Source organism: Oncorhynchus mykiss, chromosome 13 (genome assembly GCF_057628025.1).
Source record: "Oncorhynchus mykiss isolate SJ-2025 chromosome 13, ASM5762802v1, whole genome shotgun sequence".
NCBI classification, from domain to species: Eukaryota; Metazoa; Chordata; class Actinopteri; order Salmoniformes; family Salmonidae; genus Oncorhynchus; species Oncorhynchus mykiss.
In genome coordinates, this window is record NC_143034.1 from 54,258,305 (window position 1) to 54,277,825 (window position 19,521).

The window sequence follows — 19,521 nt, forward strand, 5'->3', positions numbered from 1 at the left end:
TGACCTTTGCTTTGTTACATTAAGAGGAGTATTGATATTGACACAAGAGGCATTGGGTTTCCTGCTTGTGTTCTTCAAAAACACTACAAGACATTTTCTGATGTTTGACACTATGCTGTTGTGAGGTATTGACATATACTGTCCACTGCATTGACTTACAATGTATCAATAAATATACTATAAACATCAGATAAACAAAATGTATTGTAATGCCAGTCATCAATATTTGAGAATGTCTTCAAGGCACAATAATACTAAGATTTTTATTGATTTACTACTAGTCATTGGACATGTATATCAACCACAGTCACCTGCCCACACCTAATTCTTCTCCGTTATTTGCTTTCCAGAGTTTCTTGATAACTTATGCAAATAACAGTTTATCATCACTCTGCATTCACAGTGGATCTACCTCCAGTGCAATAGTGAGGCTTGCAGTCCATGTGTTTAGTTTAACTGAAGAATGCTAAACACCTTCTGGGCAGGTGGGGAATGCTAGAGCATTAGCACTAAATGAATAAAGCTGCAGTAAAGAGAATTAAAAAGCAATACTGGGTTTTCAATTAAACCAGCCTGCCACAGATTCACTTAGCAGTTTGTGGAGCAGCAAGAAGGCAGACTAAATGAAGAGTGACATGTCCGTAAGTGGTGGTGGAATCCTCCAGGAGGAGAATTGATACTGTCATCCTTCCATTATGTTGCATATTGTTCCTTAGGTCTAAAGATTTATACTCCAACCCATGTTATTATTGCTCGTCATCCTCCATGGCTTTCTCCAGCCAGTCGGTCTCCTGCTCCGACTCTGATTCGCTCACTTCACTGGTGTCAGCAGCGAGGAGGCGGGAGTAGTTGATCCTGCGTTGGGGTGGGGCTTGCCACTGGAGCAGGGGTAGAAACAGGCACCACAGGAGCAGAATCACCGCTACCCCTCTGAATAGCACAGATACCCCAAACATGTGGACAACAAACCCCCCGGCCATGTTGCCCAGCCCTGCCCCCAGGTCCAGAGAGAGGGCCTGGTAGACCCTCCTCACGCTCCTCTCTGTGCCCGGCGTGGTCACGTCCTCGTACTGCACTTGCACTGCCCACCAGAGGGCGCCACTGCTGAAGCAGCTCAGCACCTGGACAGGTATTGCAGCCCATGGGCCCCACAGGAAGGAGTAATAGAGGCTCTGCAGGGCCAGGCAGGCCGTCCCCACCAGCAGCACCCTGCCTGGGCTCAGGAGCTTCGACACCTGACCACTCAGCAGAGGGAAGGCGGCCCGGGAGAGCAACGCTACCCTGGGTGTGTGTGAGCCAATGAGGCAGTCCAGGTGGCTCACCAGCAGTCCTGCACCACTCACCCCACACACAGCCCCAAGCAACCCCCACACTCCTGTACTACTATAGCGATCAGACCCATCCACAAAATCCAAATACTCATAGAGCCCATCGTCCACGGTCCATTCCAGAGGGGCGGCCATCAGCTCCCATATTGACACCACGATGAGGAGCATGAAGAAGAGCTGGTGCTGGACGTCCATAACTTTGAGGTTGCCCAGGAACTCTAAGCGGGCCTCATCCTTCTCCCTCTGCTTCTCCTTTTCTGCTGACCTGCTAACCCTCCTCACTGTGGGCAAAGTATTGGAGGCACCGTGGTGGGACTCTAAGACATTTCCCTTCCCTCCTTTACTGTGGTTGGCCACAGATACATTCACGTGTGACCACTGAGAAGTCACATTGTTGGAATGTTGCAACTGAAGTGTGTAGGTTGTGGCTTTGCTCATTGAAACAGCGGAAGACACAGTGTCAATGGTTGTCTCTGTAGGTGAAGATTCATGTGTTGCTGACTGGGACACAATGGTAGTGTGGGTGGTAGACATTACACTGCCAACAACACTCACACAGTCACTCAGCTCTTCAGTGGAGCTCACACTGAGGTGAGAGCTGTTGCAGTGACATGTCAGCGTCTCGATGCCTGTGGATGGGATAAGCAGGAGGAGGATGAGGGCTGCCCCTGCTGAACAGACCAGAGACCTTGTAATCACTGCCCTCCTCTTGTTGTAGTGTTTGCACACATCAACAACAGTCACCCACGAAGCAGAGCAAGGGGAACCACTACTTCAAGGTCTCAGAGCAAGTGACGTCACCGATTGAAACGCTATTTAGCGCGCACCGCTAACTAAGCTAGCCGTTTCACATCCGTTACACCAGCCAAGTGAACTCACTGTCTCACAGACTATCTTCATACAGAGCACGCACTGTGAATAATTATAAATAATATGTATAGAAATCCTTATAAACATATTTCAAACAGTAGCTAACATGTACATTTACTATTTGGTTAATGTTTGAATACCTGGTAAATAATGCAATATACACTGCTCAAACAAATAAAGGGAACACTTAAACAACACAATGTAACTCCAAGTCAATCACACTTCTGTGAAATCAAACTGTCCACTTAGGAAGCAACACTGATTGACAATACATTTCACATGCTGTTATGCAAATAGAATAGACAACAGGTGGAAATTATAGGCAATTAGCAAGAAACCCCCAATAAAGGAGTGGTTCTGCAGTTGGTGACCACAGACCACTTCTCAGTTCCTATGCTTCCTGGCTGATGTTTTGGTCACTTTTGAATGCTGGCGGTGCTTTCACTCTAGTGTCTAGTGATAGCATGAGACAGAGTCTACAACCCACACAAGTGGCTCAGGTAGTGCAGCTCATCCAGGATGGCACATCAATGCGAGCTGTGGCAAGAAGGTTTGCTGTGTCTGTCAGCGTAGTGTCCAGAGCATGGAGGCGCTACCAGGAGACAGGCCAGTACATCAGGAGACGTGGAGGCCGTAGGAGGGCAACAACCCAGCAGCAGGACCGCTACCTCTGCCTTTGTGCAAGGAGGAGCAGGAGGAGCACTGCCAGTGCCCTGCAAAATGACCTCCAGCAGGCCACAAATGTGCATGTGTCTGCTCAAACGGTCAGAAACAGACTCGACGTCCCGACGTCCACAGGTGGGGGTTGTGCTTACAGCCCAACACCGTGCAGGACGTTTGGCATTTGCCAGAGAACACCAAGATTGGCAAATTCGCCACTGGCGCCCTGTGCTCTTCACAGATGAAAGCAGGTTCACACTGAGCACATGTGACAGACGTGACAGAGTCTGGAGACGCCGTGGAGAACGTTCTGCTGCCTGCAACATCCTCCAGCATGACCGGTTTGGCGGTGGGTCAGTCATGGTGTGGGGTGGCATTTCTTTGGGGGCCCGCACAGCCTTCCATGTGCTCGCCAGAGGTAGCCTGACTGCCATTAGGTACCGAGATGAGATCCTCAGACCCCTTGTGAGACCATATGCTGGTGCGGTTGGCCCTGGGTTCCTCCTAAAGCAAGACAATGCTAGACCTCATGTGGCTGGAGTGTGTCAGCAGTTCCTGCAAGAGGAAGGCATTGATGCTATGGACTGGCCCGCCCGTTCCCCAGACCTGAATCCAATTGAGCACATCTGGGACATCATGTCTCGCTCCATCCACAGACTGTCCAGGAGTTGGCGGATGCTTTAGTCCAGGTCTGGGGGGAGATCCCTCAGGAGACCATCCGCCACCTCATCAGGAGCATGCCCAGGCGTTGTAGGGAGGTCATACAGGCACGTGGAGGCCACACACACTACTGAGCCTCATTTTGACTTGTTTTAAGGACATTACATCAAAGTTGGATCAGCCTAGTGTGGTTTTCCACTTTAATTTTGAGTGTGACTCCAAATCCAAACCTCCATGGGTTGATAGATTTGATTTCCATTGATACTTTTTGTGTGATTTTGTTGTCAGCACATTCAACTATGTAAAGAAAAAAGTATTCAATAAGAATATTTCATTCATTCAGATCTAGGATGTGTTATTTTAGTGTTACCTTTATTTGTTGAGCAGTGTAGCTTAAAATCAAGAATAGGTAAATAGCAATCATATTTAACATTGAGGATGTAATCATATTTGTTTTTATTTAACTAATGAATGCCTATATTCAAAGAATTACTGAAATCACTGAAAATAAAGATATAATGTATGTGCCCCCGAACAAACCTACAATAAAAAACTGTAAGCTAATTCAATAGAGCCAAAAACAACCACTAACATCAGTAGGCTACAATGGTTAACCGTCAAAACGATTAATCAAATTTTCAGCGCAGCTGGTGTGTTAGAGGCTAGTCAATGCACCTGTTTCAACCGAAGCATGTCCACTCCATCCACGTTATCTTTTACAGTAAACTGTTTTACACAACTTGTGCTTTTTGAAAGTACTTTAATTAACGTACGGTTATTCTTTGTGCTCGGTCATTTTGTCTCTGACTTTTTACATCTCTTATATGGTTCTGGACAGTTGTCATGACCACCTGATATCACCTCTCCGTAGTTGAAAAGGCCGTTGTTAAAGCAGTTGTCATGACCACCTGATATCACCTCTCCGTAGTTGAAAAGGCCGTTGTTAATTAAAGCAGTTGTCATGACCACCTGATTTCACCTCTCCGTAGTTGAAAAAGCCGTTGTTAAAGCAGTTGTCGTGCACCTTGCATTAAGCTGTTTGTCTGCAGCGCCATCAGGGCGTGAGGATGACAACTACGCGAGACAGGTAAAATAAAATAGAAACAGCTCAGGTAGTGAGTTTGTCCAGCGCCACATGATTAAATGAACTCAAAGTTTATTAATACAAAATATCCACACAGTCAAAACTATGTTATTCATTCTAAACATTTAAATCGGGTAAGATGTAAGAAGTAATTTCCTCTGTGTTTACCAACACAGTGCCTTCCTTTAATAGCATAGTGTAAACAGAACATTTATTGCAAACAAGCACTGTAGAAAGCAATCCAAATGAAATACATTCAAAACATCAACAATTCACTGGACTGTCCATCAGGAATTTGCAAGGAAATATACAACTGATAAACATGTCTTTATACAGTCAGTATGCTGTGTTACAGAAGATTACAGAAGTTAGTTGTGTTTCAAGAATATCTCTGCACTTTTTAGACAGGAGTGACAGCTCGAAATAATGTACTGTGCCTGTTGAACCCCACCCACACTACTAGGCATTGGCATCGATTAAGCACCTGTCTATGGCCCATGACGTGAATGGGCAAAAGTGGTGAGGGAATGAGCGCAATTCTCAAATTGAACAGTAATCTGCTCTGTCATGTTGTCTACTAGGCACATGTTGCATCACTCAGAAACAAACAACCAGGGTGTTTACAAACACTACAGGAACAAGATCATCCACATGTAATGATCACACTTTTACTAATACTGTACAACTTTGTTCTAAAGCTGTATCCGTACCCATTGGATGTAGTGATCACAATATAGTGGCTATATCCAGGAAAGCTAAAGTTCCAAAAGCTGGGCCTAAAATAGCATATAAGAGATAATACAAAATATTTTGCTGTGACTTTAATGTGGATGATGCAAAAACATTTTTTTTGTCTTATATGGTTAATGACATTGCACTTGATGAATTTATGATACTGCTTCTTCCAATTATTGATAAACATGTCCCTGTTAATTAAGAAACTGACTGTTAGAACTGTTAAGGCTCCATGGATTGATGAAGAATTGAAAAACTGTATGGTTGAAAGAGATGAGGAAAAAGGAGTGGTTAATAAGTCTGGCTTATTGACTGGCTGACTTACTGCAAACTGAGAAATTATGTGACTAAACGCATCAAAAAGAAGAATAAACTGTATTATGAAGCCAAGATCAATTATATGAAACATTTTGTAGGACTGAAATTATGGGCAGAAAGACAAATTCAACCCCATCTTTCATTGAATCAGATGGCTTATTCAGCACAAAACCATTCGATGTTGGTAATTATTTTAATGATTACTTCATTGGCAAAGTGGGCAAACTTAGGCAGGAAATGCCAACAATGAACAGTGAGCCATCATATTCATGCATAAAAAATAAAAAATAATGAAAAGCATTGGAAGTTTGAATTTTGTAAAGTTAGTGTGGGGGAGGTGGGGAAATAATTTTTATCGATCAATAATGACCAACCTCCTGGCAATGACAACTTAGATGGAAAGCTACTGAGGATGCTAGCTGACTCTATAGCCACTTTCATCACTTTAATCTGAGCCTAGAGGAAATTCTTTGTCCTCAGGCTTGGAGGGAAGCCAAGGTCATTCAGATACCCAAGAGTGGTAAAGTTGCCTTTACTGGTTCTAACAGCAAACTTATAAACTTGCTACCAGCTCTTAGCAAACTGTTGGGGGAAAAATGGGTTTAACCAAATACAATGCTATTTCTCTGTAAACAAATTAACAACAGACAAGCAGCATGCTTATAGAGAAGGGCACTCAACATGCACTGCACTGACACAAATTACAGATGATTGGTTGAAAGAAATGAATAAGAAGATTGTGGGAGCTGTACTGTTAGATTTCAGTGCAGCCTTTGATATTATTGACCATAACCTGTTGTTGAAAAAAAACATATGTGTTATGGCTTTTCAACCTCTGCCATATTGTGGATTCAGAGCTATCTATCTAATATAACTCAAAGGGGTTTCTTTAATGGAAGCTTCTCTAATGTCAAATCTGTAAAAGTGTGTTGTACCGCAGGGCAGCTCTCTAGGCCCTCCACTCTTTTCTATTTTTACCAATGACCTGCCACTGGCATTAAGCAAAGCATGTGTGTCCATGCTGATGATTCAACCATATACACATCAGCAACCACAGCTAATGAAGTCACTGAAACCCTAAACAAAGAGTTGCAGTCTGTTGGGTGGTCAGTAATAAACTGGTAGTGAACATGTTTAAAACTAAGAGCATTGTATTTGGTACAAATCATTCCCTAAGTTCTAAACCTCTGGTAATGAATGGTGTGGCTTTTGAACAAGTTGAGGAGACTAAATTACTTTGCGTTATCTTAGATTGTCAACTGTCATGGTCAAAACACATGGCCCAGAACAGAGCGGCACGTCTTGCTTATCATTGTAGTCAGTGTAATGACCAATGCTGGAGATGAGAAGCAGGTACGGGGAGTCAAACATTTAATCAGGAACAGTGTCAGCACACGGGTAAACAAAGACAAACAACAATTAATGCAGAAGCAGGGAACAGAGCGGGGAACCAGACAAATATAGGGAAGGTAATGACAGAGGTGATTGAGTCCAGCTGAATCCAAAAATCTCTGACGCGCGTGACGGGGGAAAGGCAGGTGTGTGTAATGATGATGGCAGGAGTGTGCTTTGCTGGAGAGCCTGGCACCTTCGAGTGCCAGGAGGTAAGAGTGGGAGCAGGCGTGACACAGAGGGCTGATATAAAGGAGAGACCGACTGCATCACTTCTTCTTTTTATAAGAAACATTGTGTTGAAAATCCCAAATTGTTTGCATCGTCAATCTACACACAACTGACACACACGCGTACCCCACCAGACATGCCAACAGGGGTCTTTTCACAGCCTCCAAACCCAGAACAAATTTGAGAAAGCGTACACTATTATATTGAGCCATTATCTTATACTGCTCAAATATACAGCAAACCTGGTTTAAAAAAAACAGATAAAGTAACCCCTCACGGCACAACACCTCCCCCCTATTTCACCTAGATAGTTTGCGTGTATGTACTGATATGTAGGCTACGTGTGTATTCCAAAAAGTTTTTTTTATGTAGTTCTGTGCTTGAGCTGTTCTTGTCTATTAATATTCTGTATTATGTCATGTTTCATGTTTTGAGTGGAACCCAGGAAAAGTAGCTGCTGCTTTTGCAACAGCTAATGGGGATCATAATAAAAATATTTAAAAAATACATACAGCTCTTTTCATAAAATATATGATAGAATTTTCAAACTAGATTTCATTGGGAAGGCAGATAAAACACTTTTTTAATCAAAATAAATCCCTTTCGCATGTCAAAACACAGAATCCTACTCATTACTCCACGGGCATAACCGATGTCACTTTTGTTTTGAGCTTACTTCGCCGTTGGCCAGAGCGGAGCACCTGGCTCACGCCTGGGACAGAGCCCGGGCTTAATAATCAAATCCCCTCAGTGGTTGATGCCAGTGAAGGTGTTGATTGGCAGAGGCAGGATCTTGCACATGTATTTGCTCAGCCCCGCCTCCCTCTCCTCTCCCACGCTGAACTTGGAACTTGTCTGGAGGCAATAGCCTGGATCCAAACATGGAGAGATCTCAATGCTGTAGAAGAGTGTTAATTACTTAGTTATTACAGTGTAAGCCCAGGGAAATTCTCTGTAAAAGACAACTAAATAACTACTATATAGCATTCATCAACAGTAGAGATGGTAGAGCATCATGGCATTATATTGCTGATGAGTATGATCTCTGACCTTTGCACATGTGTGTATTTCCTGCGACAGTCTTTGTCCAGACAGACAGTGAAGGTCTTATCCTCCAGGATTCTGATTTTAATGTTTTGGGTTCTGATCTCCTGTCAACACAGCATGGTCAAATTAAATATCCTGATAGGTTAGGAGCAAAAATCATTGCGAGATGTGACTCCAAACTGCAGTACTGTATGCCTACCCTCTTTGCATTTATGGGCTCAAATCAAACCTCTACCATTATATATAATTGCCTTAACCAATAATCTACTTTGGAGGTGAGACATGAGGATAAGATCAAGAAACCACATCTGGCAGTGTGTTGCCTGACTGACAGTTTTAGTACTTTCCATATGGTGTTACTGGGGTCTCAATGATTTATTATCATTCATTCAGAAATATCCTTACCGTGCAGCATCTTGGATTTGTACTGTCAAAATGGACAGTTAGGGAATCAAGACCTAGGGAAAGTAGGGATGACAAATTGCTGATTTGAGGTAATGAAAACAAGTTGCTATTGAGAACCGCTAGGTAGTTACTGCATGTTTTAATGCAAACCTTCTGTTTCATTGGGTGATATTGCACTGATGCCCACTCCACATGTCATGACTGACATTCCCTGGACAACCTCTTGTTTGCTCAAGGAGACCTGCAGAAAGCATTTGAGACACAGACACATTTGGTACTGTAGTTAAGACATTATGCCATACGGATTTAAAGGATATCTAGATATTTCCATAGTTGTTACTTTTCATTTAAAAGTGTACTACTTGTTCCTAAATTATTACAATGATACTGTGACTACACTAACCAAGCATGAACACATTCACTAACCACGAATCAAATACTCTATAACACAAATAGGGAAGAAAGCCTTCAGAAAGTACCTTAGTGTAATTCATAGAAACCACCGCTCCACAGGTTCCATGTGTCTTCCTTGTTCGTCGCAGACTAGATCTCTCTGCAGAGAGACATTATGCAATCACCAACAGATTCAGTAACAGGACAATCTAGTTTCTGTCCCTGTCCTGACAACACGGTTCATGCTGCATTCACAGTTGTGACAACAGTACCTTGTTTTAGATTTTCTCTGAGTGTTTTGAACTCCGGGAACTCAGCATCCAGGTGGGACACAAACACCTCGTTCACAGGGCTGCCAGTCTGGCCAGAGACAGAGATCTAAAAACACAACAGGGCAACAAGAACAAGCTCAAATTAGGGAGAAATTGTGTTGTTTTTTTCTTAATGATAACAAGTGGTTAAATTGAGCCGGAGCTACTCGAAGCAGGGCTCCTGCACCTTGGGTCACAGGGAAAGCCAAGCTCCAGCAATCTACGGGTCCAAAGAAGAAGGTAGGATAAAACGTATGATAAAAGAAGGTTAGGATAAAGGCTTGGGTATCCTAGGATGACAGCATCCCTAACCCTAGCTTTATGTCCACATCCTTGTTAAACCCTAACCCTCAACCACAACCCTAACCCTAGATTCATGTCCACATTCCAGTTCAACCCTTAATCTAGCCTCAACCCTAACCATAATGCTAGCTTCATGTCCACATCCCGGTTCAACCCTAAACCAAGCCTCAACGACAACCCTAAGCCTTACATCCACATTCTGGTTCAACCCTAACCCTAGCCCCAACCACAAACTTAACCCTAGCTCTAGCTGTAACCCTAACTTCAACCCCCCCTTCATCAAGTAGGGCTTTCCAACCTCCAAATTCCCAATTGAACCCCTGATGATAACCGTAATCATTATGCTATACTGGGCTATGAACTCTTCGGTATGAACTATTCATGGGCTGCCATCTGTTTGTGTATCATCTTGCTGCTATCACACACGTGACTATGACATGTGGATGTATCTCAGGGAGCTGACCTTGACAGAGTAGAGTGTGAAGTGGACAGGCTGTATGCCACAGCGAAGGTAGTAGGAGAGGACGTCCACAAGGAAGTGGTTGGGTTCTGATGACCTGCTGTGACTGGACTGCTGCAATGGCACATAGTAGACACAGTATTAGGTCTCACTGTGACATGACTGGATGTCTATTTCTCTCTTAAAATCCCTTTCTATTTAGGTAGCCTTGAACCCATTTGATGGATCTTTCTGGACAATCATGATCAGAATTAGATGACTTTATAAAACAATGCATGTATTAGTACTCATTACCGTTCCTGCCAGCTTTGGAATCATGGCTCCCAAACTGTTGATGTTGCTTTCGTACCAGGGATCGACCCTTCCTAAGAACGAGGCTAGAGACAACCTGTCTCCAACTTGTGATGTGCTTTCCTGAAAAAGAGAAAAGACTGGTTCCATAACCTAGCAAATCATACCGGTTACTGTACATGTGCAGCATGACATGGATGTTTATTTTACATGATTGGTATTATTGGATTTTGGAATGGATTATTGCTCACAGGTGAATTGACGATAGGCTCATCAGTGACAGGGATGTAGTATATCTGTAGGTTCACTCTCTTGGTCAAGATGAGATGTTTTGCCTCCCTTTTTCTGCACACAAAAGCAATGCACATTGTAAAACAGTTCACACACATTTCTAAATAACAGAATTACAGTGTAATTACAGTGTACAGTAGTCCTCTGTATCTCAGTTGGTAGAGCATGGTGTTTGCAACGCCAGGATAGTGGGTTCAACTTCCAGCACTACCTATACATAAAAATGTATGCACGCATGACTGTAAGTCACTTTGGATAAAAACTGAATTTCACATGTATGAGGATGAAACTAGGTATTAAGGGACATTAAGGGAGAGTAGAAGTACTTCCTACCTGATGGAGTGATACGCCTTGGCCAGTCTCCCCAGCACCCTGTCATCTCCCATCATCACTATGCGTGCAGTAAGGTTCCCCTCCTCTTTAGGGAGAGGGGTGCTACAGGCGGGCCCCTTGATGTTTTCCTGTACCAGAGCCATTTTGTCTTCTGGCTTCATTCTCCCTCTGAAACACGGTGACCGTGACCGGGTGAATGGATTCCTCTGTTCCCGCTCCTCCATGTCAGACAGGTCCTTCTCTATTCCACTATCAACAGACAGGAGGGAAACCCTCTTAGAAACATCCTCCTCTTCCTCCTCCTGGTACATAGAGTTCCGCTCAGAGGTGGAAACGTTTAGGGTGAAGTTCACCAGCTCATTCCCTATAGAAAAATATGAAAGATTCAAGATTGCCACACTATCTATTAGTCTGATTTGACAGAATTTTTAAGTCCTTATAATACTCTAGAAACTAAGGTTCTCTAATGTTGACTCACACAGCTCCTCTTCGTTTGTCCACAGGTGGAAGTGAATCTCTGGCGAGGGCAATGGAGTGTTAGAAAGAGAGCCACGGGCCTTTGGGTCTGAACAGAGAGAGAGTAAACATAACACAATAAACAGTGAATATCCTATTTGTCACAGTCAGCAAATCTCTTTCATTATTCTCCTTTAGCCTTCGGTGGTATACAATAAACACCGTATGCCGGGGTATTTAGAAATGGCCACGGGATGGTTTTTCAATACCGTCAAAACTATTTCTTTGAAGGTTTTCAATACATTTTAATATTTGTAGCAATTCTTTTAAGTAAATACCTGCAGTAAACTTGTGCAATACCTTAGGAGATAAAGCAGATCGTGTTCTTCATTTCACCTGTCACACTATTTTACATTATGAAGCTTACTGTAGTTCCCCAGAACAGTTAAGCCAGTCACGTGGTTGTTTGTAAAAGGCACAAAGGGTGAAATAGGGAGCAGGTGAGTCCATCTGTGTATTGACAAGGGTATTATATTTCACTTTGAAAGGCAACAGTGTTTTTGCTTCAAAATAGTGATCAGGGGCGTGCAACTATAGTTTTCCTTCACAGAAAATGCATTAGTGTAAGAAAATAGGTGGATTTTTAATCAAAAGACAATGGAAGTGCAACACTATTTGGCTGGCAGCCACACAACTAAATGAGCTTACTATGAAAAATCAAGGTATTTTAAAACATATTTCTAATGTTTATCATAGAAAGAATGTAGCCAGCTACATTTCCTAATGTTTTGACTAAAGTTAATCTAGCATTTTTACCTGAGGAATGTAGGCTAAAATGAAAAGTACCAGGTTGTCTGCTGATAGAATGCCCTTTTGTGAATTCTCATCCGAGTGGAGAAGTGCAACTGAAGCACAAAATTTGTCTGATGCCGAGCAGAAATGACATTGAGGCATTTTATATCTGCATTTATAAAACGCATCAAGGTATTTCTCATGCGCTATTTATTTTCTTTGTGAAAAACGCAGAATTCTTCATTAACCCGACCCCTAAGTTTAACTCGCTAGTTATCTAAGTAAGTGGCTGAATTAATAAGGTGACAGGGCATCATATGGTGTTAGCTTTCTGCCGTGTTTGAGAAACCTGTACAGCTGCCAATGCTATCGTGATTTCCTTGCGTTTTTTCTCCTCTATGTTCTTGGCTGTCTACTAGTCCTTCCCTCTTCTCCGAGCAGAGCAGGCAGGCCCATTGCCCTAGCGATTCCAGACTCCACACAGACACAGTGTGTACACATGCTACTCCAGAGCCAGAACTGTTCTTCCTTCAAACAAGCATGCATCAAAACTTTGTTCATTTGTACAATGTCTCTCATTCACATTCACTTGTAAAATGTCCAAACTCACGAAAATGACATTCGGTAGCTCCTACCTATATACAGTACTAGTCAAAAGTTTGGACACACCTACTCATTCAAGGGTTTTTCTTTATTTTTACTATTTTCTACATTGTAGAATAACGGTGAAGACATCAAAACTATGAAATAACACATATGGAATCATGTAGTAACCAAAGAAGTGTTAAACAAATCAATATATATTTTATATTTGCGAGATTCTTCGAAGTAGCCACTCTATGCTTAGCACTTGTTGGCTGCTTTTCCTTCACTCTGCGGTCCAACTCATCCCAAACCATCTCAATTGGGTTGAGGTTGGGTGATTGTGGAGGCCATGTCATCTGATGCAGCATTCCATCACTCTCCTTCTTGGTCAAATAGGCCTTACACAGCTTGGAGGAGAGTTTGGTCATTGTCCTGTTGAAAAACAAATGATAGTCCCACTAAGTTAAAACCAGATGGGATGGCGTATTGCTGCAGAATGCTGTGGTAGCCCTGCTGGTTAAGTGTGCCTTGAATTCTAAATTAATCATTGACAGTGTCACCAGCAAAGCACCCCCACACCTTCACACCTCCTCCTCCATGCTTCACGGTGTGAACCACACATGCAGAGATCATCTGTTCACCTACTCTGTGTCTCACAAAGACACATCGGTTGGAAACAAAGCTCTCAAATTAGGACTAATCAGACCAAAGGACAGATTTCCACTGGTCCAATGTCCAATGCTCATGTTTCTTGGCCCAAGCAAGTCTCTTCTTCTTATTGGTGTCCTTTAGTGGTGGTTTCTTTGCAGGCATTTGACCATGAAGGCCTGATTCACGCAGTCTCCTTTGAACAGTTGATGTTGAGATGTGTCTGTTACTTGAACTCTGTGAAGCATTTATTTGGGCTTATCCTCTGCACCAGAGGTAACTCTGGGTCTTCCTTTCCTGTGGCGGTCCTCATGAGAGACAGTTTCATTATAGCTTTTAACAAGGCACACCTGTTAATTTAAATGCATTCCAGGTGACTACCTTATGAAGCTGGTTGAGAGAATGCCAAAAGTGTGCAAAGCTGTCATCAAGGCAAAGGATGGCTACTTTGAAGAATCTCAAATATAAAATACATTGAGATTTGTTTAACACCTTTTTGGTTATTACATGATTCCATATGTGTTATTTCATAGTTCTGAGGTCTTCACTACTATTCTACAATGTAGAAAATAGTAAAAATAAAGAAAAACCTTGGAATAAGCAGGTATCCAAACTTTTGACTGGTACTGTACGTATAACTTTATGAGCTGGATTGCCTGTCTTTGCAATTTGTTTATTTTCGTTTGCGTTTGTTAGCATATTTAGCTTGCAGCCTTCATGGAAATTCACTATGACTTGTGCTAATTTAGTTAGCATTATGGTAATAGACGCCCAATGGTTTTTCTGGTGCCCCCTTGTGTACTAAACCTGTAATACCGTAAGGACGGTATGCCGATAGGAAAATCTGGATACCGCCCAACCCTATCCTCCTTTACACACACCTTGGTTAGCAGAGGTCAGGATGTCACTGTAGATGTGCTGTAGCCTGGTTTTGTGCTGGTCACGGCCTGCCTCGCCGTTCTCTATACTCTGCTCTACAGCTAACACCACCTCCTGGAAGTACTTTTCCACATCTTCTCCTAGATCCTGCGGCACACACACACACATGCACGCCCGCACACACGCAGGCACACACGTGATTTCATTATCCATCTGATGCACACAAATACCAAGATATGAAATCAATTAATCCAAACGTCTCATATCATCACAGCCCATTGACCTCCCTCACCTCCAGAGCTTGAGTCAGTATGGAACCATGACAGGCCTTCCCCAGTCCAGCCTGCAGAGTGTGCAGTAGCACCAGTCTTGCCAGTGTGTCACTTTGGTGGCCGGCCAGCACCAGGTCTGCCCTCACCGCCTGCCACAGGGACCCTGAGAACACAGCCGGGTCTGCAAACACAAATACCCTACAGTGGACACAGTCAGAGGGGCAGCCAGTCAGCACAGCTATTGTGGATACAGCACAACCTCAGAGTAGCTGACGGGAAAGTCCTCATTTACAAGCATCAGTTTGTGAAAGGGAAAGTGACACCACAGCTCACACATAGCAAACAACCCCCCACCCTCACCTTATGAGAAATGACCATGATTAAATTAGTCAGCTTTTGCTGGTGACTTACAAACTGACTTCAGTGGGAAGTGTAAAATATATTCTGATGGCAGATGTGTTCGTGGGTGTTTTAAACTCACCTTTCCTGCTGGGGGAAATGTTTGTTCCTTAGGCTCTGCTCAGCAATCACCCTTCTCTGATACAAAGCTCCTGTGGAGGAAGTTATTGTCGGGGAGGGAGCTTTAGCAGAACAAATGGAGTAAGGTAAATAAATGTTGGGAGAACTGAATACTGTATTCATATGATTAAAATGTGCTTGTGCTACATTACATGCCACTATGTTAAGTGTAAAGTGCTAGTGATGAGTACCTGGTGTGATCTGCTCCATCTTTATGCCTCTCACGTATCTCAGTGCGATAGTACAGTAGGGCTCTGGAAGTGTTAGGAGCCTTTTGAAGCACTCATACACTCTCTGAAACAGCTTACATGGAATGTGGCTAGACTGCTGCTGATACACAGGAATAAAAAGAGCAGCCTTCACAATCAGATACATACATCAGAGCTGATTGGAAAGTAAAAACAAACATCACGTAGTTTGAATAGGGCATCCAAAAATAAAACAAACAAGGAACAATACAATTATTCTAAGCAGGATAAAGATAACCAGGAAATCAACACAAGAAATATGATACCTGGAAATAACACAGTAAACAATACGTCAGTAATACAGGACAGCTACTTTCTGATCAAGGTTATTTCAGATGAAGGTAGGATAAATTAATCTGACCTGAATAATAACGTAGTTGAGAGTGTGAAGCAATGGAATGACATGCATCTTATAGTCAAGCCTCTCCACCTGAATCAACAAATGAAAGAAGCTTTCATCATAAAACTGACAATTAAAATGGCCACATATACTTCTGAAGACAAAGGGCATGCCATGTGTCATTCTGCAAGAACAGAATACTCTAGTAGTGTCAGACCAACCTTCTCTAGCTCTTTGACCAGAACCCTGACCAGTGAGACACTGTTAGATGGATGGGTCTCCACCTTCTTATGAAGAGTCCACCTCAGCATACCTTCAGGAAGTCAAACAAGGCTGCTGAATTGACCACATAATGTCCTCAAGTCTATTAAATTGTGTAATACTATTAATATTGTATAATAGATAATTATGCCACATAATGATAAATGTGATAATCGTTGACTTTTTATTGTTGTATGCACTGATAATGTACCTTTGTTGCATGAGGAGGCAGCCTGTCTGAGGATGGCCTGGATACTGTTGTACATACTGGCCTCCACTGCTGACGACATAGTGGAAGCTACAATAATAGAGTTATTAACATCAAATGTCATATTTAGACAAGATAGCAGCTCTGTTTAAAAACACAGTGGTCCTATGTGTGGAGATTCTTACTACTAGACGTCAGTCTACCCAAGTAATTAAAAGGGACAAACAACAGTAAAGAGCAAAGTATACATAAACATTTAAATACTGTATGAGTTCAAAGACTGAGTAAGTGAGCGTTTACCTACTGGAGGGTTCCATGGGGTTGTTTTCTTATTCATCCCAAGAGAATTTGGAGGTCAAACATCACATTTCAGCATCATGGGTTCCCACCTAGATAATGGAGCAGAGGTTGATGACACCACATGTACTGTATACAGTGGATTTACAGTACTTTTGGAAAGTATTCAGACCCCTTGACTAAAATTCTACACAGCCAAGGCAATGCAGGAGTGGCTTTGGGACAAGTCTCTGAATGTCCTTGAGTGGCCCAGCCAGAGCCCGGACTTGAACACGATTGAACATCTCTGGAAAGACCTGAAAATAGCTGTGCCGCGACGCTCCCCATCCAACCTGACAGAGCTTGAGAGGATCCCAAATACAGATGTGCCAAGCTTGTAACGTCACACCCAAGAAGACATGATGCTGTAATCGCTGCCAAAGGTGCTTCAACAAAAACATTTTTTTACATTTATTTCACCTTTATTTAACCAGGTAGGCTAGTTGAGAACAAGTTCTCATTTACAATTGCGACCTGGCCAAGATAAAGCAAAGCAGTTTGACACATACAACAACACAGAGTTACACATGGAGTAAAACAAACATACAGTCAATAATACAGTAGAAAAATAAGTCTATATATGATGTGAGCAAATGAGGTGAGATAAGGTAAAGGCAACACAAAAAAAGACTGAGTAAAGGGTCTTGTGTAAATGTGATATTTCACATTTACAATACATTTGCAAACATTTAAAAAAAACTATTTTTGCTTTGTCATTCTGGGATATTGTGTGTAGATCGATGAGGGAAAAATCGATTTAATCAATTTTAGAATAAGGCTGTAATGTAACAAAATGTGGAAAAAAGTAAAGGGGTCTGAATATTTTCCAAATGCACTCTAAGACAACCAAGGAACAGAAGGTGGGGGGACTTCTCAACTCATAAAAACATGAAGACTTTCTGATAATTCACTTGATAAGAGACACCTAACCTATCAGACACCAAAGTCGATACATACAGGGAAAGTTTGGGAGAAATATAAATATATAAACAAATAGTAATTGATGAATTGATGTAATTTACAAACGTACATGAAAACCCTATTACATTCATACAAACTCAAACGGTCTAATGCTGCAGTTCCGCATCAACACACAGCGTACAGTAGAGTTAGCCTCCTCTGCTCACACTTCCGAGGCCAGAATTAACCTTGTCTACAGAAACCTTGTTTCCTGTCTACAGAAATGTGTGGGTGTAGAGAGCATTACGACTAGTTATAAACTGAGAAGTACTCTCTGACAAATTGAAAGGCAGAAAGACCAATAATGAAAATATTTATTAACTACACAGATCAGAATGATTTCTGGATTAATGCGAGACTTCCTCTTCTGCTATGACAAATATTTTCAGAATTATTGAGTTCTCTATGCAATTGACACAATGCACATGTGAATACTGAACGCATGAGAAATTACAATCAATCAGTCCTCCTTCCACCAAATTCCAGATACAAGTTTAGTGTCATTCACTGCCATTGCGCTAGTAATGCTTCCTACTTTCAAAGTAGACTCAAAGTTTGTTTCTTTCAATTCATCCTAGTCTAATTGTATATACATTTTAAGTAATTTGTCACTGAAGTGAACTTTCAAAAGTGTAAGCCTAGCGTGAAAAACTCCCTAGGGAACCCAGTTGACTACCTCAGCATAAGCCTACATGTAAACCATTGCTGACCTAGGCTATTTACAAAAAACTTGTCATAAGCAACAGTGACATTGATATCAATGTGCAGTGATCTATGACTGAGATCATTAAAAGTAACATATATGTATTAGAGTTCTAGATGTAAAAACAGAAAACTCTACATTGCAGCAATCACTATTACAACACTATCGCAAAAGTCTGCTTTACAGGTGGTGCAAATACACTTTACTATTACAGTATAGCCTATAATACAATGATACAGTAGCAATCCTACAGAGACGCACCTGCCTTGCATTTTGTCACTGTACGCTGACACTGGATGTGGACGAATTGACTGATGAACAGCAGCAGCTACACGGTACACAGTTGTTTTCGAAGATGGACGTTTGGTAAAAAAGACAATTCACTAACCACATTCTATCAAGTAGCCCCTTTAGGTACGTGGATCGCACGTCAGCCCTCCTGGCTAATCGAGTTGGCTACAGAAACGTAAACAATATATTTGGCCACACCTTCTTTGTAATATGTAGGCAGGTTGACGCGCGACACAATGTTCACTTCCTTTATGTTATTGCTTAGCTGAAATAAATTAAACAGTCTGGAATCCTGTTAAATATGATTTCTTTATTTAAATATATGTATTTATTCAAGTTGTACACTTGTCAATGAGGACTGAGGAGTCTACAGGGCCATTCATAGTTGAAAAGTTAAATGTTGACACTATAGCATAGAGAACATTTCAATTAATGAATCTTCAGACATGATAAGAAATGTACAGTGCACTGCTAGCAATGCCCATGGAAGCCCATGAGGACTGAACAATATCTTGAGTGAAACACATTTTCTCACAGCACCACAACAGTAAAATCCCTTTTGTTTAGTCTAGACATCATCACACAAGTACAATGCATCACAAGGCATCCACTCAAGGTTGGCAAAAAATAAAACAGGAGAAAAGATAATGCAGCCCAAATATTTTTGACTGAGTTGACTATTACAGTACACAGAACACCAAATTAGCAAAATAATACAACTTTCTCTGTAGCTCAGTTGGTAGAGCAGGGCACTTGTAATGCTAGGGTAGTGGGCTTGATTCCCAGGACCATACATAAAATGTACAGTTGAAGTCAGAAGTTTGCATACACTTAGGTTGGAGTCATTAAAACTTGTTTTCCAACCACTCCAGAAATGTCTTGTTAACAAACTATAGTTTTGGAAAGTCGGT

The 19,521-nt window shown here is 42.0% G+C and overlaps 1 protein-coding gene and 1 pseudogene across 12 annotated transcripts; both read right to left on the reverse strand.

The window, feature by feature from the left end:
- Positions 1 to 718: 718 nt before the first annotated feature.
- On the reverse strand, positions 719 to 4,481 carry LOC110485191 (major facilitator superfamily domain-containing protein 6-like; annotated as a pseudogene).
- A 176-nt stretch (positions 4,482 to 4,657) lies between these two features.
- Positions 4,658 to 18,820, reverse strand: pik3r6b (phosphoinositide-3-kinase, regulatory subunit 6b). 12 transcript variants are annotated; one of them, XM_090196749.1, is made up of 20 exons: positions 18,708 to 18,820; positions 16,621 to 16,709; positions 16,324 to 16,410; positions 16,073 to 16,164; positions 15,873 to 15,941; positions 15,455 to 15,590; positions 15,226 to 15,295; positions 14,765 to 14,942; positions 14,475 to 14,619; positions 11,591 to 11,677; positions 11,113 to 11,476; positions 10,740 to 10,833; positions 10,492 to 10,611; positions 10,201 to 10,311; positions 9,396 to 9,501; positions 9,210 to 9,283; positions 8,881 to 8,971; positions 8,731 to 8,783; positions 8,329 to 8,429; positions 4,658 to 8,176 (listed from the first exon to the last, which is right to left on the reverse strand). In XM_090196749.1, the coding sequence occupies exons 2-20, from the start codon at positions 16,655 to 16,657 to the stop codon at positions 8,026 to 8,028; spliced, it is 2,166 nt and encodes a 721-aa protein (XP_090052875.1). In that variant the 5' UTR covers positions 16,658 to 16,709; positions 18,708 to 18,820; the 3' UTR covers positions 4,658 to 8,025. The 12 variants fall into 12 exon arrangements, with proteins under 12 accessions (XP_090052875.1, XP_021413897.3, XP_090052878.1 ...); XM_021558222.3 differs by having other exon boundaries at positions 15,455 to 15,593; XM_090196752.1 differs by having other exon boundaries at positions 16,625 to 16,709; positions 18,708 to 18,791.
- Positions 18,821 to 19,521: the final 701 nt, after the last annotated feature.

Coding starts and splice junctions, on each gene's coding strand:
- pik3r6b (XM_021558222.3), bottom strand. CDS start 16,657: ATGAATAAGAAAACAACCCCATGGAACCCTCCAGTAG. Junction 15,942..16,072: donor TGGTCAAAGAGCTAGAGAAG/GTTGGTCTGACA, acceptor TTGTTGATTCAG/GTGGAGAGGCTTGACTATAA. Junction 8,430..8,730: donor CAAATCCAAGATGCTGCACG/GTAAGGATATTT, acceptor CTGTGTTGACAG/GAGATCAGAACCCAAAACAT.